The following is a 25,400-nucleotide window of genomic DNA, read 5'->3' on the forward strand; positions in this document are numbered from 1 at the left end:
CACAAACGAAAGGAGTCACTAATTACCCAATTCACAGGCCACTGCCGGGTTAAACATATCCAAGAATCCTGATTTTATCCACTAACGTGACAGTCGGTCATCATGGGTCACAGAAGAGTCTCTGCTTAACTGTACACTGCTTTCCGGAAGACAGGAGCTCTGTCTGCTGCTGCTCTGTCTCATGCTGTTTGTCCTTGCCATGTGATCAGGGGCACGGAGCCCAATACAAGATTGGTACTCACTTTTCCACCCAAGCTAGAGGCAGCCTCAAGATGCTCAGAGTTCATTTCAGCTCAACCTAATCTTAGTGCTTCTAATGCGTTAACAAACTCTGGAGCAGACCTGGATAGTGTGGTAAGCTAAGTAGGCCTGGGAAGGGGCGGAGACCCTGGCCTAACAAGCTCTGGGGATGACGAGGCAGCTGCCCAGGCTGCTGGTCCTTTCTGGCTCATACCTCAGATTCCACGTTTTCCTGTAATGACACAAGGCCAACCAGGGCTATGCGGAGAGGGGCGGCGATGGATGGATGGATGGATGGATATATATTTAATGCGTCTCTGTCGCTCGGACTCAGATCAGACCGAGGCGTGCTGTGCCTGCTGTGTAGGGAGCCCTCTCCTGCCCACCTCAGCACTGGCAGTGGAAGCTGAGCACAACAGAGCACACTCAACACTTGGCTCACTAGCATGCACATGTCATTTAATGACTGGTTCTAACAGACTCACCGAGCTCGCTCTATGAACACAACTTCACGTCTATTTTACAAAATACAATGTAGCCTACAACTGACTGAAGATGATATATGTCCTATATATACAAACGGAAGCTTCGGTTCTCAGAACTGTGAAATGTGTAATGAAGAAGAGAAAAAGCCTTTTAAAAATCTGTTTGGGATGGATGGCAGACAGGTAGTGAGAATCACTCTCCTCTACCATGTGGGTCTCAAGGCTCAAACTCAGGTCATCAGACTGGCAGCAGTCACCAGTACCTGCTGAGCCATCTCACTGGCTCTACACCTTTCTAAACACTCGACTAACTAGGCCAAGGCTTTAAACTGCGGGTCAGGATCCCATGTGAGACCACGCAATTAACCATAAAAAGCTGGCAACGTCAAAGTTTCTAAGCACAAGATAACCAAAAATTAAGTCAAAATCAAAAACATGATGAACGGAAGGTGTTTGTAGTGGCCCCCATCCAGGGTCCACTGTGCGGCCTCACTGAAGTCGGTATTCCAAACACATCACGCACTCTTGGCACTGGGCACGCCATCACACCACACAATGCCTGAATCCCTGCCTGAGACTGTGGACTTCTGCATGCCATGAATTGGTTTCTTTACACAAGTTCTCTGCTCTTACAGAAACATAATGGTTTAATTATGGAAAATCAACACTTTCAATCTTTTCCTATCATTTAAAAGCATTGAAGTATCAAATTAGTGTTTTGTTGGATTAGATTTTCTTAGACAAATAACTATATCCACCTTATGGCATACAAATTTACTTTATTCAATAGATGGTAAGGTTACGTTATACCAGAGAATTGGTATAAAATATGATGTCATCAGTAAATGTTTGATCTGTAAGCCTATCTCATATACCTACTTCATATACCCTGGGTTGTGTAAAATGTTTTGGGTGGAAATGGGCTGTGAATGTTGAAGAAGCCTGGGCTGAGGACTCAGTTCAGTGGGTCAGTGCTTGCCTAGCAGGCACAGTGCTAGGGTTTGTTTGCTGGAACCACAAAAGCACAATGAGCCCGAACTGAACCAGCACTCTTACTCAGGTGAAGGTGTCTCAAGTCTCATTTTGGGTGAGAGAAAAAGCCAAGTGTGTGGGGGCCTAGAAGGTTTCAGTGGCTGGTCAAGGTCTTTGCTGTGTGCAGGACTGCTAAGTCTGAGCGTGCCCCAAGAAATTCAAGCCATTCTTTCATCTTTTTCTAAGGGACTCTGCAAGGAGGAACCGTGCTCCTCTCCCTAAGAAATTCCCATTGGTCAATTCCCAGCATTCACAAGTCATGGACAGAAGAACCTGTCAGCTCTCCATCTAAAACACTGGCATTGTGGCAGCCAAGACCATTGGTCCAGAAAAGGCTAAAACCTCCAGCTGGGGATGGCACACAGAAGCAGAAGAGGCCACAGGGGTGGGCTGGCCAACAGTGTCTCTCTTGGAAGGAACGGATGACCCTATCTGTGCCTGAGTTCTTACCAGCACAGTGATTCCTTGTTCTTTGCACAGCATGGCCGCTGCTCCCAGAAAGATGCTCAGCAACACCCAGAAGGTGGAAGAATGTGCTCCCTCCTTGTTATCTGCTGGGAAGAGACAAACACATAAGTCATGTTTTATGTTCCACCTTGCCAGCACCAGGAACTAAAATTCCAAGCATGCATGCACAGAATCACTATCTGAAACCTTAATTTGGACCAAACCATTGGTCCCCAGTGGGCCACTGTGCGTTTCTGCGCTCAGGCTGGACAATGTCCTCTAAACAGGACATATGTCCCATCTCAAGGCATTGAGAAGCATTGTAAGTAAGCTCTGTCCACAAAGCTGCCATAACCCAGAGTCCTCGTGGAGCAAGTTCCTTCTCCCCTACCTGCCACCGCTGCGGGGCCATGCTCAGTGCTGCTGAGAACGGTGAGGCTGTGAACAACCCCGCTGCCTGTAGGTGACGCCACAGGCAGTTCAGCCTGTTAGCCTAGGGAGAAGGACTGGGCTCTGTCCACCGGGGCTCAGGCTGGGCCTGCTCCTGTGTGCAGCGGTGCTGATCCTGCTACCAAAGGGTGCCTGGCTGCTGCTCACCTTGCCTAGCACTGCGGACAAGCAAAGGCCTTGGGCCTGTGCGGGCTGCAACTGTTATGGGGCATCAACAGCAAGTCGGAGAAGTTGGAGGTGGCAGCCGGTTGTCACTAAGTTGCTTTCTGAGGAGGCAGGCGTGCACTCATTGCTGGCAGGGGTCAGCAGAAAATGCAATCTAGTGGCCAAAGCTACACAGCTGGAAGGAGACGGAGTGTCACAGGCAGGTTCCTGGCCCTCAGTCCTCACAAGCAAACAAGAGAAGTGAAAAACAATGCCTTTTCTTGTGGGAACCAATCATTAGTGTGTCTGAGTATATCTGCAAGAACTTTAAATCTCTGCCTCTCACTTTTAACACCCAGCACCCAGCAAGCTACTTCCATTTACTGCCCTCATGTTTAAGATGGGGCAATGAACCTAACTCAGGAAACGAGAGAAAAGCACTAGAGCGAGTGACTTGCCAGTGTGGTATAAGTTACCTTATACCTTATACCATCTGGTATAAATATCCCTCCAGAAAATACGTAAGAAACTAACAGCAGCTCTTAGTGAGGGGAGGGAGAGCCGAATGCCTGGGGAAGTTGCATTTTTCACTGCAGAATCAAGTCCTGAGTCTATGTACATAGAAGACCACAGCACAGTAAGAATCACTTGCTGTGTGTGGAAACCACAGCTGGAAACGCTGCATGGAAACCACTGCAACTTCCTCAGGTCAGATCACGGGATTCCATGGGGCCTCACGAAACAGCCAAGAGGGGTGGCTGGTGAATCATTCTGGCATGAAAGGTGCCAGGCATGCAGTCCAGTTTCTAAGGTTCACCATGATTCTCACTGAATGGCCCACTCCAGAAGCCAACCTCCAGAAGCCAGTAACAAGTGTGTGCGTGTGCGTGTGTGTGTGTGTAAGCGTGTAGGCGATGCACACCCTGACTGGCTAGAAGTCTTGTTGTTTAGCAAGGACTGATTGGCAAAGCCCCAGGATGGAGGGGAATCTTTCATGTCTTGCTAATAACCACTGAGACCCAGAGTGCACTGGAGGTGATCCCGGCTGAGGCACCTGTCAAGGTGATGAGGCCTGCAGACAGCAGAAGCCCTTGGAAGCTCACGAAAGTGTGAGCAGCACCATTTTCTGCCAGGACTGACTCCTGCTGCTGCCTTCAGGCTAAGGGTAACCTTTGTGAGTGCGACTTTCATTAGTGGCCTTGCTACTGTGACCACCTGGCACCCTCTAGCTTCCATGGTCTATATTCCATCCCAGGCATAGTAGCCAACTCAACAGATTCCCACTTTGCTTTGCTTGCCTGTTCCCTTGGGCAAGTACGCCTCTGGCAAATCCTACCCTTTTATAGAGCTGTCAGATGTCACTTAAGCTGTGAAGCCACACCCCTGCTCTCCCAGGCAGCCTCCCTTCCAAAATCACATGCTTTCCTGCAGCTACAACAGCAAGTGGCCTGCCTGTCTCACTGCCTATGGGAAGGTGTCCCTAACTGACAGACACCCTCAGACTAAGTTAGGAGGAACCATAACCCACCATCCACCGGGATACTCTTAAGTGCCTTATAGACGCTGGATTTTCTGTTACTACTCCAGATGAGAATCTCTCAACATTAGACATTTGGTTGTTTGATACTTTGTTGTGGGAACAATGCTACACATCACAGATTTAGATGCATTTCTACTCAGCAGGCAACCCTGCTGCGAACATTGCCAAATGACCATGCTGAGGGGAATTATGCCTATCGGAAACCACTGCCCTAAACCAGTGCTACTCAGGGTTCAGGCTCTGGAGCCTGAGCTTAGATCTTGCAAAAACTGCATAATTACAACCCACCTAGGCTTCTTGAGTCAGGAATCCTGAGGATGGCAACTAGCAAGCCATGGGCCCTTTTAACATGGTTCCCAGGCCTTCTGTATGCTCTGTAGGCCCTGGTAGAAGCCTGGCATTCAGCTACACTGTCGGCACCCGCTCGGCTTGGAGGAGCAGCTGAGAACTGCACTGAACAAAGAGCAGCAGCACCCAGTGCCAGCACTGGAGTGGCAGCACATGGGTGGGTGAAGGAGAAGCCTTTCAGGATGCTTCCAGCAGGGGGCCACCTGGCCTTGACTCGTAACACAGCCGTCTCACTTTTAAGCTCTGGCCCATTAGGAATGTAATTCCTTATGCTGAGCACAGGCTTGCCTTTCTAAAATTCATGGCTCAGCTCCAAGCTGTTCGGGCGGCCCAGGGCATGGACGTCAACGCTTCTCCCAGAACCACTACATACTAACCTAGTTCTAGCAAACAAAAAATGACTTATATACATGTAATACCAATAGCCTACCACCATTACCAGAGCCACTCACTAAGCAGGATTCTGACATGAAACTTTGTCCAGGTTCAGCGTGAGGCATTGAATCCAACCTCATCCCACTGTACTTGTGTCCACTAAACCTAAGCCCAAGTGTCCTACAGGAGCCAATAAACTTATTCTGCTCTGATCTACCTCAGCATGTTACCTGGATTTTAGTTTTTTATTATTAAAACTATCAATTCTATTTCACCTCCATATATATGGATTTGACATTAATCATGCTCAGTTCATACTTTTCAACTAAACATCATATGATTTTTCCAAATTCTTAATTTCAGAAGTACATCCCCAGATCATTTTATATCTTCCTAGAAAAGTGGAATTACTTTGTGTTTTACTTAAATATAACATCCCCTGTGGGGGCGTAACAGGAAACAAATCCCCAGGTCCTTCATTAACACAGGAAAAGGTAACTTTTGAAGTCACCCTGTCAACACGTGAAATCAGAGGGCTCGAGTCCCATTTATCTCATCTGGATAGCTAACACAACGAAGGCGTGAAAACAAGGCAGAACACACAGCCTTCGGCTTAATCAAGCTCTTTCCCTAGGGTCACTGCAGGACTGTACACAGCCCTCACGCCCTGGGCTAGCTGGCTCCTGTCAACGTGGCACAACGCCAACCTGCTCTGACCGGAGTCTTCTCTGAGGGAATGCTTCCATGGGTTGGTCTGAAGGCAAGCCTGTTTGGGTACTGTCTGGATTGATGATCGCTGTGGGAGGGCCAGTGTTGTCCCTGGGCTAGGTGGTCATGGCTGTAGGACTCAGCAGGAGGAATAACCCCGGATGAACACTGAGAAGCACCTCTCAGTGTCCCCGCTTCAGCTCCTGCCTCCAGGTTCCTGCCTTGAGTTCCTGATCTGACCTCCCTCAGTGAGGGAGGGCAGGGAGGCCTGTGCACACAGGTAGGCACTGGAGAAGCCAGCAAAGTTAAACACACAACTCACCTCTTCAGTGGAATGAGGTGCTTAGCTGCTCTTCCTGGAATGTCCAGAATGTTGTAGTTTTACAACCTGGGGATCCTTTGCTGTCTGATGAGACAGGCTCTGCCCATATCTTCCAGATTTTTTTTATTTTACTTATCCCAGATTCTTCCCCCCTAAACCTTAGCACAGCTTTTAGGCCATAAAACTATCTTTACAGTGAAGTCAGTTGTGCTGTCCAGCAGCCTAAGTAACTCTGATGTTATCATGGGCCCAGGCCAACCCTGACACCCACAGGCATTACGTTTACCTCAGTCACAATCCCTAGACCCTAACTCTTCGGCACTATCTCTCAGCCAACAGTACCCATTCTTGTGAAAGAAGCCAGATATCCTTTGTAAGACTCCCAGTGTGAGCACACCTTAACTTGTTGTGTACTTGGGACTGAGTTAACTGTAATCTGGTTGCTTTTTCCCAACATTGCGCTGTGCTTAAATATGGCTCAAGGAGAATGATCTGGACCAGACTCTAGAACTCTGGGTACAGCATCGGCTACGACAGTTGGGCTGAGCGGAGTTTCATTCTAACCTCACGCTGATCCTTCTCCTCCTGCCTGCTGCGGAGGCTGTGATGTGGAAGTGCAAGCGGAAATAAACCCTTTCCTCTCCAAGCTGCTTTGGTCATGCTTTGTCACAGCCATAGAAAGCCTCCGCTTCCTCCACTCACACTTCCTTCACTGCAGTCTTCCCTCAGCTTCGGACAGCACATGCCCAGGACAAAGCCCACAGGTGAAGAAGATGTGGCTTCTGAGCATTGTCTGCTCGCGTTGCCTAGGCCCCAGTCACCATTTACTAGTAGGCACTGTCTCTGTAGTTCGTGGCAATTTCAGGTCAGCGGTCGGTCGTTAACCTGGCTGACAGCTTCAGAGAGCCCCACTCCAGAGCTGCTCCTGTCTTAAAGCAAATCATTAACGCTAACGAGTACTTGGAGACTTTATCGAGTCCCACTGGGATGTGCTACACTGCGACCCTGCATGGGAAAACATTTCACATTTTACACTGATGTCATATAAAATTATATAAAATTGTAATCCATCTCATCACCTAAAGAGACGATTAGTATCCAAGCCTCAGACTCACTGTGAAGTACAGGGTGAGCCGCGATTCCTGAGCCTCCTGCTTCCATCTCGAGTGCTGCGATTATAGGCCTGGTTCTTGTGGAGCTGGGGCCTGAACCCAGAACTCTATGCATGGCATGCAAGCACCTCCCAACTATGCTACATCCCCAGCCCATTTGTTTCTTGCTGTAACAGACACCAGAAAACTGAAAAGAACAAGGATGTCCCTATTGTGTTTCTACTACATGGCAGTGTCTGCAGACCTCATACTCAGTCTCAGCTCACAAATGAAGCACCCTGTACATTGTCCGTATGTCAGCCACACTTTTGAAATTGTGCAAAGTATGACATAGGCTTGCTGATTTAAATCCAGCGTTCTCTCATCTACCCTTTGCCACAAGCTGCCAGTACTTTATCAGGAGCCGTAGGCTACGCTTGCACATGTGCTGGGGCATTTTCCAGAATCCAAACTGGAAACCCCAACCTTTTAAAGCCCTACCACCTGGGCCTAGAAAGATGGCTCAGCAGTGAAGACCACTTGTTGCTTTTCCAGAAGATGCCAGTTTTGTTTCAGCCATCTCACAAGCCACCTGTACCTAAAGTTCAGGGGATCCTCTGCCTTTGCACACAGATGCCTGCGTGCATGGAGTAGGTATACATACACTCAGGCACATGTATGTATATATACATGTATATACATATATATACTATGATGCAGAAGAGCATGTGTGTGTGTGTGTGTGTATATGTTAAGTAAATCTCTAAAATCATATAACTTAAATCAAGGGAGTCTTCCTCACAAACATGTAGTATGCCTATGCATTATAAACCCAGGTCAACCAACAGACACAGCATTGGCCAAAAAATGCTTATCTTACAGGGGTGGGTAAAAACTTACACTGAGAAATTGGTTCTGAGTTCTGGGACAACCCAGTCTAGTATATTTTATCCACGAAATTTCCCTAAATTAAGATTTACTTTTAATCCTGATTTGTCAGAGCACCTACTTCTAATCAGGCCAATAGGCAACGTTAACCAGGTAATGTGGACTTCATGTTGTGTGTCTGTTTTTAACCACACAACCAATACTAACAACTCTCATCCAAGTCTGAGGACTTCGGTACAGGACAGAAGCGCTGGCCCCTTGCACACAGCACCGAGTTGATGCTTTCTTTTAGTCCGTGTTTATTAGGAGTCTTTTACATTGCCACATTTCTTATGCAATTATGCAATAACACCAAAAAGTAATCTTCTCAGTGTGAACAAACACAGTTAGAAGTCAAATCTTTTCATTTTTAATTTAGCCTTCAAACTACTCTTCAGGATGAAAGTATCCCCAACATGTAAGAGGATAATTTTAAAAAATATGTAATACAAAAAGCATATGGAAATGGATTAATTTTAAATCTAGATAGAAGCAAATGTTAGAAACTGTAAAAGTAAATTTAAAGCAAATGTTGCCTCCAGAACAGTTATACTTATGAATAACCTTTGTGCAGAAATAGTTTCCCTATGAAAGGTAATTCACATTTGAACACAGCTCTAGTCAAGTGTCTTTACTGGAATTCACAGCCGTGACTCTCCAGACTGCTAGATTTTAAGCTTAGGAGACGCAGGAGAGCATGACAAAACCATTTGCAGCCACGAGGAAGACCACGCTAGGACAATAACGCAGAACACAAGCAGCAACAGCTTAAGATCCAGACCGTGGAAGCCCCGCCTCAGTCCATAGCAGATTGTCTATCCTCTGTAGCCCAAGACGACACAATCCCTTAGGTCAACGGGCACAAGTGCTAAAGAAGTGAAGGGAAAGCTCCCACCAGCAGAAAGACTTGTCAGCATGAACACCCGCAAGTGCCAACAGATGTGCCCAATTGAATTTAAGGAAGCACGTGGCTCTGACTTGGCACTCCTTCCGGAGGGAAGCCCTCCTTTCAGCAAAAGCAGCACATGGTACAAGCTAGCCCTCTCCAGCACCCCTCTGCCTGGCAGCTCTGCTGAGCAAACTGGCACATCATGGTGTGTGTGGGAGCCGCGCCATCACGACAGGTGCTCACAACACTGCAGCTGCCAGAGCATCACAAAGAGCATCAGACTCACGCGCCAAGTGCTGGAGCCAACAGGCTTGTCCTCAGACAGGGAGAAGTTCAAGCAAGCAAGGAACAAGGAAGAGGGGGCAGAGAAGATGCAAAAGATTGCCACTCTCAACCGTCCATTGGCAGTGACCCCCCACTGAAGAGCAGGTACCGGCGCGACACAGGCAGTTAACTATTTCACTCACTTTTTAAAGCGAGTTCTTATACTGTAGTCTAGGCTGGCCTCAAACTTTCAATCCTCCTGCCTTTGCCTCCAGAGCATTAGGATGACAAGTATGAGTGACCCAATTGGCTAGGCTTATCTTTTAAGCATCATGATTCTAAATCAGAGATAAAAACATACCTTAAACAAAAGGCAAAGGAATGAGAACTCTGGTTTCCCGGCTGAACTAAGACAGAAGAGCAGCGGAGTGAAAAAGGCTTAGGAAGTGGAAGCCAACCGGCTCTGAGCTCTTGCTGACACTTGGCCAACCTGAGAACTTGCGGTGTGTGCTGCGGCAATGTAGCTCGCCCATTGCTCTCTGGAGGATCCTTCCTCCCTGCATGGTAAGACACTCAGTCCTCCGTCAAAGCACCACCAAGAATGGAAGTGTTTTCACCATTCTATCAAGCTTACTGTACAGGGCTTACCTGTCTCCAGGCTGAAATAGCAGGCTTTAAAAGAGCTCTCAGTATTGACAAAACATGTCATGGGAACAGCCCTTTTTTTGGTTTGGACATTAAAAAACAAACAAACAAACAAAACATGTACCTTCAACTCATCTGATTTAATGATTTTTGAAAGCAAATGTTTGATTCCTTTATAAAGACATTCCATTTTTAGAAAGATTTTGTTCCATAGGAGCTTATAGGCTAAACATGCCCACACATGCATGCATGCCAACATGCACACACACACACACACACACACACAGAGTAAAGGGAAACCAGTAGAGCCCTGGAAATGACAGTGAGCCGATTTCCCTCCATTTTCTTTTCTTTTTAAAAAATTTTTTATTTATTACAATTTATTCACTTTGGATCCCAGTTGTGACCTTCTCCCTATCTCCTCCCAGTCCCCTTCCCAGTCCACTGATAAGAGTGCACCTCCCCTTCCATCTGGCCCTAGCCGATCAGGTCTCATCAGGACCGGCTGCACTGTCCTCCTCTGTGGCCTGGTAAGGCTGCTCCCCTGACACATACACACACACCTCAGGGAGACATACCTATCACCCTGCATAAAACTAAAGTCCAAGTGGATCAAAAATTTCAACATAAATAAGACATACTAAATCTGTTAAAGAAAAAGTGGGAAAGAGCCTAGAACTCACTGGCCTAGAAGACAGCTTCCTGAACAGAACACCAAGGCAGCGCAGGCTCTATGATCAACAATTAATAAATGGGAACTCATGAACTATAAAGCAAAGGACACTGTTGTCAGAACAAAAAGACAGCCTACAGACTGGGAAAAGATCTTTACCAACCCTACATCTGACAGAGGGCTAATATCCAGATTATATAAAGAACTCAAGAAGTTAAATAGCAACAAATCAAGTAATCCAATTAAAAAATGGGATACAGGGCTAAACAGAGAATTCTCAATAGAGGAATATCAAATGGCAGAGAAATGAAAAAATGCTCAGTGTCCTTAGTCATCAGGGAAATGCAAATCACCTTACACCCATCAGAACGGCTAAGATCAAAAACTCAAGTGACAACACATGCTGGAGAGGATGTGGAGAAAGGGGAACTCTCCTCCATTGCTAGTGGGAATATAAACTTGTACAACCACTTTGGAAAACAATCTGGCACTTTCTCAGAAAATTAGTACTGTTATCTCAAGATCCCTCCATTTTCTGAAGCTCCAGGATGCCAGAGCTTAGCAGGGCTGCCTCCTAATAAATGCAGGCAGCTAAAGGTTGTTCAGACTTTAACGCAGACTGCATCTCTAAAGAAAGCTAATGAGGTTGCCAGAAAGGAGCGATAGCCTCTCAGAGAGCCTTCTAACTGGTTAAATCCTAATTCAGAGCACTTCTAAAATAGTCTCAAATCAGCTCCAACGTTAAAGCCTCTTGAAGGTAGAGTTTATGCGGAACTAAAACTGGACCTCCTTTTTACTGACTTTATATATTCAAATTCTTCCAGGTCTTTAAGTTGGTTGCTTTAAATATTAAGCCTAAACATTAAACAGCATGATTATTTTCATCCCAATAAAGACTTTGTTTCCACTACAGACATTCTAATTCTCTGCTGTACTAATAGACACAGGCAAAAAAACAAAAACAAACAAAAAAAAAAAAACGTCATGCTACGGCATGAGTCCCTGGGGATTGTGTGGCCCTGTATCCATCTGCACTGACGAGCTACGGGAGAGAAAACTGTGATGATTTAAGACACATGGAAACGTAGACACTCACATGCTTCTTAACATGAAAAGCCGGGCCCACGGAAACCTGACTGAATGTCAAAGGTAACAGTGGTACAAGGCATATATTCAGCAAACACCACAAAATGGTATCCTTTCTTGAACACATGCAGAGAGAGAGGGAGGACAAAGTCCAGGAGGAAGAGCAGGAAAGGGGGTTGTTCTCAGTTCCTCTGGCATGCTGAACAATGCAAGCTGTACTTTAGTCAGAACACACTGGGCTGGGACCAGGGATGTAATCCAGTAGCAGGGCACTTGACTAGAACATGCAAACTCCCTGGCTATGAACTCTAGCACATGAAAAAAAGTATTTTATATGCATAAGCAAGATGTGTGTAGACACACATTCATATAATACAAATGGGACTACAAATCCTCCCATAGGGGCTGTATGGACTTTATGTTTCTAGGTTTTGCAATCCAAAATTAGGCAGAGGACCTAGTATAAGGAAGACTTAAAAAATGGCTGATTGGTGAGGGAATGAATGATCTAGGTTGATAAGGCCCTGTAAAACTTTGGAAAAGCATCAGGACCAGAAATACTTTTCACTGACAAGTTTCATGCAGCGGGAACTTCCTGTTCTTCCTCTGTGAAGGCTTGCAGACGCTGCACGCCCGTAAGAGGAAGAGACAGGTCTTAGGTAACATACATGCCAAGCTCAACATTGTGCTTAAGGCTGTTTCTGAGAAGCTACTACTTCACTCCAAATGAATAGTCTACACTTGACATGTTTGAAAAAGAGTCAAGAAAATCACACATATAAAAAAATTATCAAAACCACAGCAGCTTTGTCAAGAGACAAGGGACACGGTGGGAGCTGTGATAAGGAGCAGACCAAGTGGCTGGTGCAGCAAAGGGCTGAGCCACTGGTCCAGAGGAGACGCCTCATCAGGACATGAAGTCCTGAGCTGACTACAGTGAGGGTCAGGCTGAGGACCTTGCTGGAGATAGAGGGGCCTCCCTGCAAAGAAAACAAAAACAAAAACAAAAAAACGAGGCATAGCATATCTAAGACCTTTTAAGGCTATTTGGAACCTCTTGACTTGCCAGAGAAATGCAAGGCTGAATTCCAACCTCTGTGAAATTAATTCACAATGAGGAAGACCCAAGAGTCAGGGATTTCAAGCACCTGCTTTAAACTCTGCAGTAACTGTGATATCTCTGACTTGAGCCGGCCAGGGCACGTGAACAGTCAGAGGGCAAAAAGGATGCAGACACACACAGCTGAGAGTAACTGAACTGCAGCCTGAAGTGAGCGCACCAATTACCACAGTTTCATACTTTCTACAGACCCAGTAACTGCAAAGCGTCAGAGCCCAAGCCGGAGCGATTCCATTTAATCCACTCTTTCCTGTCCTAAAACTAGTTCAAGCTAACCAGGAAACAAACAGGTCCCAGGGAGATCAAGAGGTGGACAGAAGGCCTCTGCAAAGGTCTCACACCCCTCTTCTAGTCTTCTCACTGTTGAAAGAATGTCAAACAAATCAACATTTATCCACAGTCCTAGTCAGTTTCATAAGAGCCCATGCACCACTGTTACTGATCTGGAAACATGAAATACATCCACACATTAACTTTATTAAAGATCTTTATAAATCAAGAGATAACCATGTCTTTCTCATGCTAAAGTAAACACAGCATAAATGCTGAAATAGTGTCACTGGGCCAAAAAATGGTTATCTGGCAGGCAGCTCTTCACCCACTTCCCGGGAATCGAAGCATTAATTAACTGAAAAACCATCACGCACTGCACCACCTTCACTCCATTATCAGTTTCTAAAGATGTCATGCATATACTTTGCCTTTCAGCACTGGGAATAGAATCTGAGGCCTCTCCTGTCCCAGGAAGTGGTCCACTACCAAGCTAAACACACTAAAGGCTTCATAAACCGACTACTTTTTGTATAGATGGCCCTTAGAAACAATCTGATGATTATAACAGCTCTCAGAACAGATACAGAGTATATAAATATTAATGCACAAATTCATAAACTGGAACACAGAAAGAGTAAAGAATCCAGGAGTGGAATGCAAAGCAGCCTTACTTTTTTCACCACTCTGAAAGAACATTCCATTCAAAACACCTAACAAATTTATCAATGGATTTTTAGTATTGTAATAATTTTCCGTATTATTTCACAAGAGCAATCTTTAAAAGCAGTGGGAGAGTCTATACTACACATCCTACATGTTAAATCTATTGATAATTAATACTTAATATTTAATATAAATTCTTCTGTCAAAAAGTACTTCTGGAGCCAGGCGCTGTGGCACACGCCTGTGATTCCAGCACTCAGGGATGCAGAGGCAGAGGTTCTCTGTGAGTTCGAGGCCAGGCTGGTCTACAGAGTGAATCCAGGACAGCCAGGGATACACAGAGAAAGCCTGTCTCGAAAAACCAAAAGACAAACAAACAAAACAACAACAAACAAACAAAAAGTACTTCTAACAACTATGAAATTCATTTATAATTTCAAGGAGTTGTTTTAAGAAGGTTATATTAAAAATAATAAACAATGACTGAAGAGACATTTCTCAAAAAAATTTTCTCGAGTCTGAAGTTTTAATTTTCCTGGGGAAATGTATTAAGTCTGAAGCTCATAAATTTTCCTGAATGCTGAGAAGCTCCTAACATGCAGTGGCCTTACACTGTGATAAACATATGTGTGAGGGAGGAGGCCCCTCCCACTCAGACACACCGGCACCAGCATCTCAGTTGTGAGATCCTCTAATCATGGCTGTGGTTGCTGGGGAGACCCTGGGCAAGGGCCTGATGGTGTGACTCCTGCTGTGATCACTGCTGGTCTCTGGAAGAGAAGTTGCCCCTTGCTTGTCTCTGCATTTGAAGGTGCTCGATTCACTGGCCCCCACTCTGACCAACCGACATCATGTTTCTTCTCTCAGCATGATAAAACAATGACACAAGTGAGGTGTGGCCCCGCCTACTCAACATCATGGGGGCAGAGCCCTCTCCTCCTGTGTCACAGTGGAACTGAGGATCTGCGAGAACCAGGGACCCAGAGCTCAGGTGTAGCCTGCAGCCTGCATGCAAGATGGAGGAAGAGTGAAGACTTTCAGAGGCCTGGCTCAGCCACCCTTGAAAACTATGTAGGGGCAGCCATAAACACATGATCTCTAAGAGTCCTAAGACGGTGTGTAACCATGCAATTCTTCTGAAACTAAAACAGTCACCCCCTCCCTACCACAAACAAAAGTGCGTCAATAGTTCTACTCAGGGCTTTGCTGTATTATTGATCAAGAACGCAGCATTATAGAAATGGTAATGAAGTAAACATGTGTGAAGAGTTGAAAGCTTTGACCCACTGTGCCTCACATGATAACCTTATATGAACAGACTAATTGCTGGAATAACTTAAAACCATGCTCCAAAGGGCAAAATCATGAAGACGGGCAGCAAATGAGAAAGGTAAAGACAGTGCTTACTTTCTTTACACGCGTGACAGTAGCCAAGGAAAGACAACAAAAAGAAGAGGGCACACAGGAGGTCTGCACGGCCAACAACACCAGCAACCTTAAAAGAAGGGGGAGAGGAGATTTACATAAAAAAATAAACATTTCTAAATCGTAGCTATTCAAAACATACCTTAGACACAGAACAAGCAACTTACCAGACCGCACCCCCTAATGACACCGTGTTGGCTACACGGCCCAGCGGTGTTATCCCACTGCTGGCTTGTTCTCGTCACCCTTGCACAGGACTTCATCCCATTGCTTTAAGAGAAACTGGGCTATCTCAACAGACTGTTCTGGGCACGGCACGTGTCTAGCAAAAGGCGTGTTATTTAACATGTCACACCCAAGAGCACCAAAATCCCGGATTTCTCATGCTCCACAGGAGATGTCACCAGCTCAGAGAGCACAGTACTAAAAAAATAATCCTGGGACTGGCAAAACAGGACAGTCGGTAAAAGCACTTTCTGCACAAGTCTGGAGACATAAGTTTGATCCCAGAACCCACAGAAAGGGGGATGAAGAGAACTTCAGAGTCCTCTAGCTTTTACATGTGTACCATGGCGTGCATGCCACCTCCCTCCCCCAATATCAGGCATGCACACACTTCAGGCATGAACACACATCTACACAATAATAATAATAAATTGAAAAGAACTTTAAATCTGATTGGAAACACGAAGAGCATAAGTAGGAAATATATGTTAAAAGTCAGCCATTTAGGCAGAAAGAAAAGGACAGGCTTGATGTCTCTGGGCTTCCTCTGCCATCTTTTCTCCCTTCTGACTCAAACTGGTTTAGAGGATTAACCTGCGAAGTTAGGAGACCTCCACAGTGACCCATGAGATGAAACAGAGGATAATTCCACCCTTTTCCTCTCCTCATTTCCAACATGACAACTTCCTTCCTCCTTTCCCTTTGTGACAATGAAGCCCTTTTTCTTCCAGGCTGGTTATCCGGGTGATTGCTTTCCAGATATGTCAGCACAGGCAAAGACAGAACTCCCCTGCTCCACTCACGGATGTCCTTTCCTAACCAGCCCCCAAATGCGGCATATACCAAACCACTTTAACAGATGGCAAGTGAATCCCTTCTCAAAGGACCGCTAAACTGTCACGCCTGTGGAAATTAGACACATACATGTTTTCCTAAGGGCGTGTGGTCAGCAGCTGAACAAGAGCGCCTTTAAGAACAGTCTTCCTTGTGCACATGAGGGCTGAGGTGTGCTGTCCACTACAGCTACAACCCCCCAATGGAGGTGCACTGGGAAATCCAGGGTGTTAGGACAGGGTAAGAGGTAAAAGGAGTTGATGCAGCCATCCCAGCAGGAGCATGGGTGAGAGGAACCCGACAGAGAGGCGACCGTGACGGTCAGCGCTGCAACTCCTCTGGATCCAGGGTCAGCCAGGAGACGGTCCTGCTGGCATGTCTGTGAGTACATCTCTAAACCAGCCAGCTGAGGCAAACCCTCTCTCAATGGGGGCAGCACCATTCCAGGGGCTGAGGCCTTCAGCTCAGTAAAAAGACCGCGAGCTGAGCACTGCCATCCCTCTCTGCTCCCTGACTGGATCTGCCCAGCTAGCTCATGCTCTGCAGCCACTCCTTCCCTGCCATCATGGGCTGTACCTAACTGAGCCACAATCAACCCTTCCTTTATAAAGTTGCTTTTGCCAGCTATTTTGTCACAAAAATGGTAACAATCAACCAGCAGAGAAAGCAAGGGGCCAAACAAGCTTAATGAGAGAACAGGAAGAGAACATGGCAGTCCACTGGAGTGGAATCTACCATGAGAGTTCACTCAACCAAGGACACAGCAAGCAATCAGAGATGCAGCTACAGAACAAAGCCTGGCATGTGGTAGGTGTGGCTCCCTGTCAGTTCCTTCATGAATCCCAGAAGGCTTCCAAACAGGATAAAGTGCAGGCAGGAAAAGGCCCAAGGAGGCTCATCAGGGGATGGGGGACTGCAGTTATGTCATAGTGCCAAGTAAGGAAGTGGTTAGAAAATCCAGGCTTTGTGGGCTTCTAGCTGGATACAGGGAGAGGAGCCTTTTAGAGCTGTGGGTTAGTGCAGACTGGACCCCAAACCCTCAGAAGCAACCAAAGCCAATTCAGAGTTACTGTCCAAGGAGCCACAAAGCAACAAGCTAAGATGAGGGAGAACAGGTGAACCGAGCTTCTTGGAATGGCTGAAGGGAAAGGAGAAGTTTGGAAAAGAACCAGGGACAAAGCCAAAAGAACCAGGCTGTTGGAGCCCCATCTATCAGAGTGGCTAAGGTACATGCACAGAACTGCTACGAAATGAACTTTAAGCAAACACCTTATTTTCTCTTCTAAAAGAGAGCTTTTCTTTTGCTAAACTACTGTCCTGGTCATGGGCTCGAAGTTTGATAAGTGAGCCATTTCTCCATCCCTATTTTTGTAAACTATTAAAGACAATCTCAAGTCTTTAAGTGATGAATGTTGTACTACCTGACATAAAAACAAACAAAAGATAAATCTATGCCAAGTGTTTTAAAGTAAAGAAGAATTTAGCATTTAAATGAATATTTAAATTATAGAGAGCTCACAGCATAGAATGTCAAAGGCTGTCCAAGAACAGGCTATATCCAACCACTGGAAAATGGACATGAGAAAGACTAGACAAGCCTTTTTTCTTTTTTCCTTCCTTCCTTCCTTCCTTCCTTCCTTCCTTCCTTCCTTCCTTCCTTCCTTCCTTCCTTCCCTTCCCTTCCCTTCCCTTCCCTTCCCTTCTTTCTTGATATTTGCAAAATATGTATTTTCAGGTAAATTTCTCTCCAACAGCTCTATTTTTATTTCAGATAACCTAAAATACAAAAACCTAAAAACTTGTCAAGCTTTTCTGAAAAAAAAAAAAAAAAAAAAATCAATGTGCCCTCTGTCAATCCATTAAACTGGTAGCATCTAAGCTTCCAAACAAGGGACAAGATATGAGTGTGGAGACAGGGAGGAGGTGGGCAAGGGTCTCCCTACTAATTCTTTTTGATGGATGGTGCATGCCTACAATCCCAGAACTTGAAAGATAGAGGCAGGATTACAAGGGTTCAAAGCCTTCTTCATCTAAATAGCTACAATATTTTGAGACTAGCTAGGATACAAAGACCGTATCTTGTCCCCCCTCCCTGGCAAAACATCTGGATGGGTGGGTACAAGTCTTGAAGAGCCTTCAGTCTTTCTGATCCTAGAACCCAGGCAACTTGTCACCTTTAGCCACCCTTTAAGTATAATGGTACCCACATCCTCAAGGAGGCCTGGGGAGTATCTCATCCTGATGGCTGAGCCAATGCCGGACGCCTACACAGTATCTGTCCGTGCCTCAACTCCCTCACAGGGAACAATGACCTGTCTAAAGCTTCATGTGCCTGCTAACAATTCAGGGGATTGGGGTGGATTTTGACTTCTATCAGCTGAGGAACAAATCCATCTGTCTGTAGTGATTTCCCTACCAATCAGAGCCCAGAAGGGGAACCAATTTGTTCTACTTTGTGTGGGGCCAACTGAGCGTTGGTCAGAACTCTATCTCAGGTACTCCTGATGGCTAGGAAATAAATGTTAGCTGCTAAGCTGGTTATGGTGGCTCACTTCTCTAATCACAGCACTTCAGAGGCTGAGGCAGGAGGATCAGGCCATCAAGGCCAACCTACATAATACCCTGTCTCAAAGAAAAGAAAAGAAAAAAGAAAGAAGACTCAACAAAATAAAACAAAAATCTCAATAATAACATAAAAAAGATAACATCAGTCTTTTCTACAAGAGGCAAAAATAGCTTCAGTATTACCACTGGGGGTGGGAGAAGAAGGCACAAAACTCATTAATATAAATTACAAAGAAACACAAGTCATTAAGACCTGGTAGGCCTCATGCTGCTACTCCATCCTCAACACACACACAGACACACATTTGCTCCAGTCTGTACTGCCCTCATGCCACAGGGAGCCACATGCAGGGTGGAGCCGCCACGGCCACACCGCAGCAGAGAACTGGCTGTCTCTCCCGCCCTGGGAGGACACCCGAGCGCCATTCCCCTGCCACCTGAAGATAAGCTCCAGGTGTCTTGCTCTTTGCACACATTTAAAGCTGGCATTAAAGCATGCAGAGTGGAAGATAACAGGAAAAAGCCGATAAGAGGAAATTGGATAGTGTGTCAAAATAATGGAAGGTAAACATACAAAATGCCTGTCTGTGAATGCTAATTTTTAATTATTCCTTCTTTCCTGAAGTCCGAGTTTAAATGGCTGGCAGAATGGAATGGCAGAGTTGAAATACTGCTTTTTCCCTACAGGTAGCACCCCACCCCTGCTCTGTGCGTGTGCTCGCTCATGCACACGTGTCTGTGCATGTAGAAGCCATGCACCAACCGTGGGTATATTCCTCAGGGGCGGGCCACCTTGCCCGAGATAGGGTCTCTCATGAGCCCAGAACTAGGGAAGTAGACTGGCCTGGCTGGCCTCTGGCTCCCCGTCACTGGGACTGTGCACACATGCCCTGTGCCAGGGATTCCATGTGGTGCCGGCCACCAGTCTCACTCCCCACGCTTGCACAGCAAGATCATTACTAGCTGAGCTACTACCTCTCTACCTCCCTAAATTCCATTTAATCCGGAATATGACTGTTCAAGATTGGCACAGAAACTGCATTCATCAGCAGTGTGTGTGTCTTTGTGTGTGCACACACTGAAGCATACCCAGGCCTTGAAATCTTTTTATAAATCAACTTTTCAAAACTTAAAATCAGAATTTGGGGATATCTTTGGCTAATCATTCAAATATTTAATTTCGGTCTTATAATTATTCCAGTCAGACAAGAGGCAAACAGTCAATCCAGTCAGGGTTTTCCCAGAAAGCCTCTTGCCTGTGTCAGATGCAGCACTGTATCTGAGATGTAGCAAACACTTAGACCAAAGAAGTGAGGCTGCACCCGTAAAAAGATGAAGGTTTTAGGCGGCCCAGCCTTTAGCATCAGCCCACAGCCTTCACAAAAGACACAGACCGCAAGAGTAAAGCCCCCGGTATGGCTGCCTTGGCATATCAACCAGGACCGGAAGCATGTTCTGCTGAGGCTGGACAAGGCTGTCCAGTTAGGGGAGAGGGAGCCAAAGGCAGGCACACATTCAGAGACAGCCCTTCTCAGAGAAGAAAGGGAAGCAGACACAGGGGAAAGGGAGGCGAGGTGAGATCGGGAGGGACTAAGATGAGAACAGGGAGGAGAACTTCCTACTGGGATGTGAAGTAAACAAATAAATTAATTTTTAATAATCCCATGGTATTCTTGATACCAAAGAACAGACATGAGAAATCGGATGCCAGAAACAAAAATTCTGCTCAACATTTTAGAATTGACTTTAAGACCCTCAACAGGACAATCAGTTAAATGTAGGCATTGGTGTCTGCCAAAGGTCAAAGTGCACTGTGAGAGAAACAGTGTATGCGCACTCTAATCCACGTGTTTTGTAGTACCAGAGTAACCATATTCAGGCTCTTACCTCAGCAACACCCCACTTCACATTTTGCAAAGGTTCAGGATTGCACATAGGGGTTTCCTAACAACCTGAAAAACGTCCAGTTAAATCTCAACAGTCTGTGTCCAGAGCGTATTCTTCTTTGTGTTCTAGGCAGAGACAAGGCCACAGGACAGCAGGTTAGGCTCCTGTCGTTACTGCCTGTCACCTGGCCAAGTCTGTTATGGGGAAGATGTCCAGGGAGGCTGAGGAGGATGGTGGAGACCGCTGTGCCAGCCCTGGCTGCAGGACCTCGAGTTGGAGCATTCCCTACCCCGCCACCTAATGTCATAGTTCTTTTATGCTAATTATATTCAGAAATTTTTTTGTAAATCACAAAGTCAGCTATTACAGAAAAATTGCCCAGGGCCGGGTGCAGTGTGCATGCTTTTAATCCCAGCACTCAGGAGGCAGACAGATGGATCTCTGTGAGTCACAGTCCAGTGTGGTCTATAGAGGGACCTCTATGCCAGCCAAGGCCTACATAGTAAGACCCTGTCTCCCAAAAATGAAGAAGTAAAGCTAGCCCAGTCTCTGCACTGAGGAAGGCTTCTGAACTGCTTGCCTTCAGGCTCCAAAGTCAGGCAACATCGGCGTTTATGCCCTTGAAGCTGGTGTGACCACACAGACTAAACAGACAAGGCCACCCCAGACCCCAGCACTCTGAGGAAGAGGCTCACAGTGTGGTAGCTGTTATTTACCCTGAAGGAGCTCTCTGGCCCAGAATCCGTTGTTTCAGATGTCTGACAAGGAGAGCATTGTTTCCTGAGGACAGAGCGGCGTGGACCCTACCTCTGCACACAAGAGGAGCACACAGAGCCTGTTTTAGAAAACCACATGGCACACAGATGTCTTCCTTCTTACACTGCAGACTGCCACACTCGGGCGGTACTTACACACTCAGTGTGCACTGGGTGGACAGCAAACAGCAGTGCGGCCAGCAGGGATGCTCTGGGGGCCAGGCGGACCCTCCGGCCTTTACTGGTGTACTGCAGGCCGCCAAACAGCACTGAGAAGACATCGAACATGAGCACAGAGACGGCACCGTGCAGGAGGATGTTGACCACATGGAAGCCCACGGGGTGGAAGCCTCCAGAGAGATAATAGTTGATCCTGCAACAGACGGGGTAGTTCACAGTAGATGAACAAAGCACACACACCAGAACAGCGGCTGTCGAACGCTCTCGGTGAAAACTGCACAAAGGCAGCAACGCCTGCCCAGCCAGGAACCGGCACACAATGAGCCGCAGGAGAGGGAGAGAACTGACACTCCACTGGGCAAGGCTCCGATGTGGGCGGGGAAGCCAGGAGCAAAGCTACACCACTTCTCAGTGCCCCAGAGGGACCGTTTTCCGAGGACGAACGAGGTAAACCGCACGTTCCTCAGGGCTACCCCGCAGGGAACTGGACTTAAGTCAGCTACGCAGCCCACACGGCTGCACAAAACTGCACAAAAAAAGCGTTTTTATAGTGTGCATCCCGGCCTCCTCCCACAGGACACCTTCCTACGGTTCTCAGAAGTCTTCCTTTCATCTGCATCACAACTGCTGGTGGTTCTAATTGTTTTTAAATGTTTCTCTGCAAGATCGAAACACACGTATTTAAATGCCCCCCAGAAACTGGTGTATGAGCTCTGTTACGTGACCGGCAGCTCCGGTTAATGGAAGCCACTTCATTTTCCTTACTGACTGACTTGGTAACAGTATGCAGTTCAGAGCTTAATTTTGTCATGGAGACAAACAAGCACAGTTTTATCGGATGCTTGTGTTGCTTTGATGCGTATCGTATGTTCCCTTGGTGCTTTGCTAACCGAACTGTAAAGGGGGGCTCTCCGAGAACTAGAGACAGATGCTTTGCTGCCGCAAGCATCATCCGTGTACAGGGGTGGGGCTAATCGCTGTAATTCCAGGGTTAGTTTGTGTAGCTGAAATGGAGCTTCCTCAGGTACATCCATCCTCTCAGCCTCCCTGTGGCCAGCTTCCTAAGACCTGAAATGAGCACAGCTATCTTAGAACACACGTGGATTCCACCTACCTGGAAACTAATGCCTGGATCCCCATATGCTGTTACGGGGGAACCTTAAGTGATGTGCTTGCTCCTACTGTCACAGCTTACCTGAAAGTCAAAACAGTGAGTGGCCGGTAGGACTTGTGGCTGGTGTTGCTGCTCAGTCTACTGCCCCAGAAGTCATGGTGCCACAGGTCACCCAGGGGTGTGTCTGCCCGGAGGTCCTACAGGGACACAATGGGACACTCTGGACAAGGAGTCATGACTCTCCCCAGTCTTACACCAAAGCCTTGAAAGCTCCCCTAGACTGTCAACTCCACCCCCTCCTCCTTCCCGCTAGCCCTCAGCCCAACCCCCATCATCTAGGATTCAGCCACTGAATCCACTGTATCCTCACAATTTCTATATATATAAGGAACTCCACAATGCACATCAGCTTACCCTACCCACAGAGTTTACAGCCTTTCAATAGCTTCCCACCTTCCTGGGTCAAAAGGTTGGGCATAGGAGGACATCTATGAGTGAGAGGCCAGCCTGATCTAGAGTGAGTTCCAGGACAGCCAAGGCACACAGACCACACAGAAAAGCCATGTCTCAAAAAACAAAGCAAAAACAAGCAAAGCAAAACCAAGCAAAACAAAACCATGCTGAATGAACAGACAACTTACTATTATGGTCACCACTAGCCTTTCACAGCCAATTAAATAACAATAAAAAACAATATCCAATATAAAGTTAACATTTTTGGTAGCATGAGTTAAGCAGATTATGAAACTAGGGGAAGAAACTTTCCATACAATTTTAAAATATAAAATTACTATTAAACCAAACTATCTTTCTGATGAGAAAATTTAACCTTATATCATACCAAACATGCCTAAATGCATTTTTCTTATCATTATAAGAAATGCTATAAAAAAATTAAACGAGGGGCTGGAGGGTGTTCATGCTGTGCTCTTTCAGAGGACCCGAGTTCAGTTCCCAACATCCATGCTGGGAGAGTCACAATTTCTCCTGTCGCCCCACAGTCACATGACCAGCCCCTGACTCCGACAGGTGGGTGTCCCTAACAGGTATTATTAGCTTTCCAAGAATGGTCTTGGGAGCAGACAGATGCTCAAGCACTGAAGAAATGGCTAAGTGTGTCAAGAATGCACACGGTTCTCCCAGAGGACCCGAGTTTGGTTCTCAGCAAACTTGGGCACAGAACCACCTACAACTCCAGCTCCAGGAGGTTCAAGAGCCTCTTCTGCCCACCTCAGGCAGTCTAGATGTCAGGACTTCTTGAGTGAAGTGCTCGCTCTCAAGGGAAGGCGGCCAGGGGTGGAGCAGAAGCCAAGTGACCACTTGACCCTCACTGCGACTTTCACTTCTACCAGCCTCAGTAGCCCTAAAAATCTAGATCAAGCACCCAAGGAGCCAGCTGGATGTTCTGCTCCCTCAGTGACAGCAGCGGAAGCCCAAGCCGTTGTATATTGCCGTGAAAGTGCTTGTTGCGTTGAGGCGGTTGGGAGCCGCGCTGTGCCCTCCCTCGGAACAGAAAGTGAACACCAACGAAGCCTAAATGTTTAATTCGGCACAGCCTACACGAAGCAGAGTGATTTATGGGAACACCGGATCGGATATGAAATTCCTACCACCACCCTCTCAGAGATCATCTTATGAAGCAAAAAAATGGCAACTCAGCACAAGGAGGCACCTAGCAGACAGTATCCACCACCCCAGGCCCGGAAGCCACTGCTCAGACTATGAACACGGCCTCAGGAGTGGAGCTGGCCATTCCGCTCATCAGGGAAGGAGAAAAGCAGGGCTGGCAAGTTATGCAGGGCCAGGAGGTGCCGTTCCAGAGTGTACTGCTCAAACCACACCTGGCAGAGGCACAAGATGCCTGTCGCCTTCCTCTCACAGGAAAGGAGAGCTGCAGCGCCAGTGCCCTCCACAGAGTCCATGTTTCCATCTTCCCAGCTCAACGGAATTCTCCAACACTGGACCTAAATCAACCCTTTACATACCCATGTGGAGGCATGAAGAAAATCACAATAAATGACATAACTGAAAAAGCAAAGGCGAATCCTCATTAGAAAAGCTACTCTGTGGCTGGCAAGCCGTCAGGGTGGCATAGCTGCTCGGAGCAACTTGCTTCTTCTAAGAAGCATGGTCAAGAAAGAACTGCAAAGGAGTCTTTGCTTAAAGGTGGCAGGGGAAGGAAATCACAAGTGGAATCACCAGCTAACATGAACATGAAGAGATACGGGCATGGTGGCGCACTTCTTTAAGCCTAGCACTCAGGAGGCAGAGGCACATGGATCTCTGAGTCTGTAGCCAGTCTGGCCTACACAGCAAGTTCCAGTTCAGAGCAATATAATGAGACTCTGACTCAGAAAAGTTAATTACAATATCATGCTACAAACAAAACACTTGCAAGTCCAACAAGGCTTTCTCTAACTTCGTAACACACAGTCTCACCATGTGGAGTTTTCTTTGATATTTCTATGTAAAAAGGACTTTTCCTCATTTGGTGACATCTATGATTTCAAATTAATATATATGCATATATATATATAATTAATGGCCTTTATTAACTTTGTAAACATGCAAAAACATACCATGGTGTGTGTGTGTGTGTGTGTGTGAGGACAGCTTGCAGTGTGGGCCCTGGGGAGCGAGTTCGGGTCATTAGGCTTGGCTGCTGGGCCATCCTGGCCACCCTTCACTTCTTA

The 25,400-nt window shown here is 46.5% G+C and overlaps 1 protein-coding gene across 3 annotated transcripts in view; it reads right to left on the reverse strand.

Annotated features, from left to right (window-relative positions):
* Tmtc4 (transmembrane O-mannosyltransferase targeting cadherins 4) overlaps nucleotides 1-25,400 on the reverse strand; it is a 56,270-nt gene that overhangs the window by 24,870 nt on the left and 6,000 nt on the right. For 2 of the 3 annotated variants that reach the window (XM_055609648.1, XM_055609649.1), the window contains exons 3-6: nucleotides 22,789-22,904; nucleotides 21,570-21,786; nucleotides 15,130-15,217; nucleotides 2,208-2,311 (exon numbers count right to left, since the gene is read on the reverse strand). In XM_055609648.1, the coding sequence (XP_055465623.1) occupies nucleotides 2,208-2,311; nucleotides 15,130-15,217; nucleotides 21,570-21,786; nucleotides 22,789-22,904 (525 nt within the window). The remainder of the gene's footprint in view (nucleotides 1-2,207; nucleotides 2,312-15,129; nucleotides 15,218-21,569; nucleotides 21,787-22,788; nucleotides 22,905-25,400) is intronic. The other variant, XM_055609650.1, reaches the window with a different exon arrangement.

This window comes from Psammomys obesus, unplaced genomic scaffold, assembly GCF_907164565.1.
Source record: "Psammomys obesus unplaced genomic scaffold, mPsaObe1.curated_primary_1811, whole genome shotgun sequence".
In the NCBI taxonomy this organism is placed as follows: domain Eukaryota; kingdom Metazoa; phylum Chordata; class Mammalia; order Rodentia; family Muridae; genus Psammomys; species Psammomys obesus.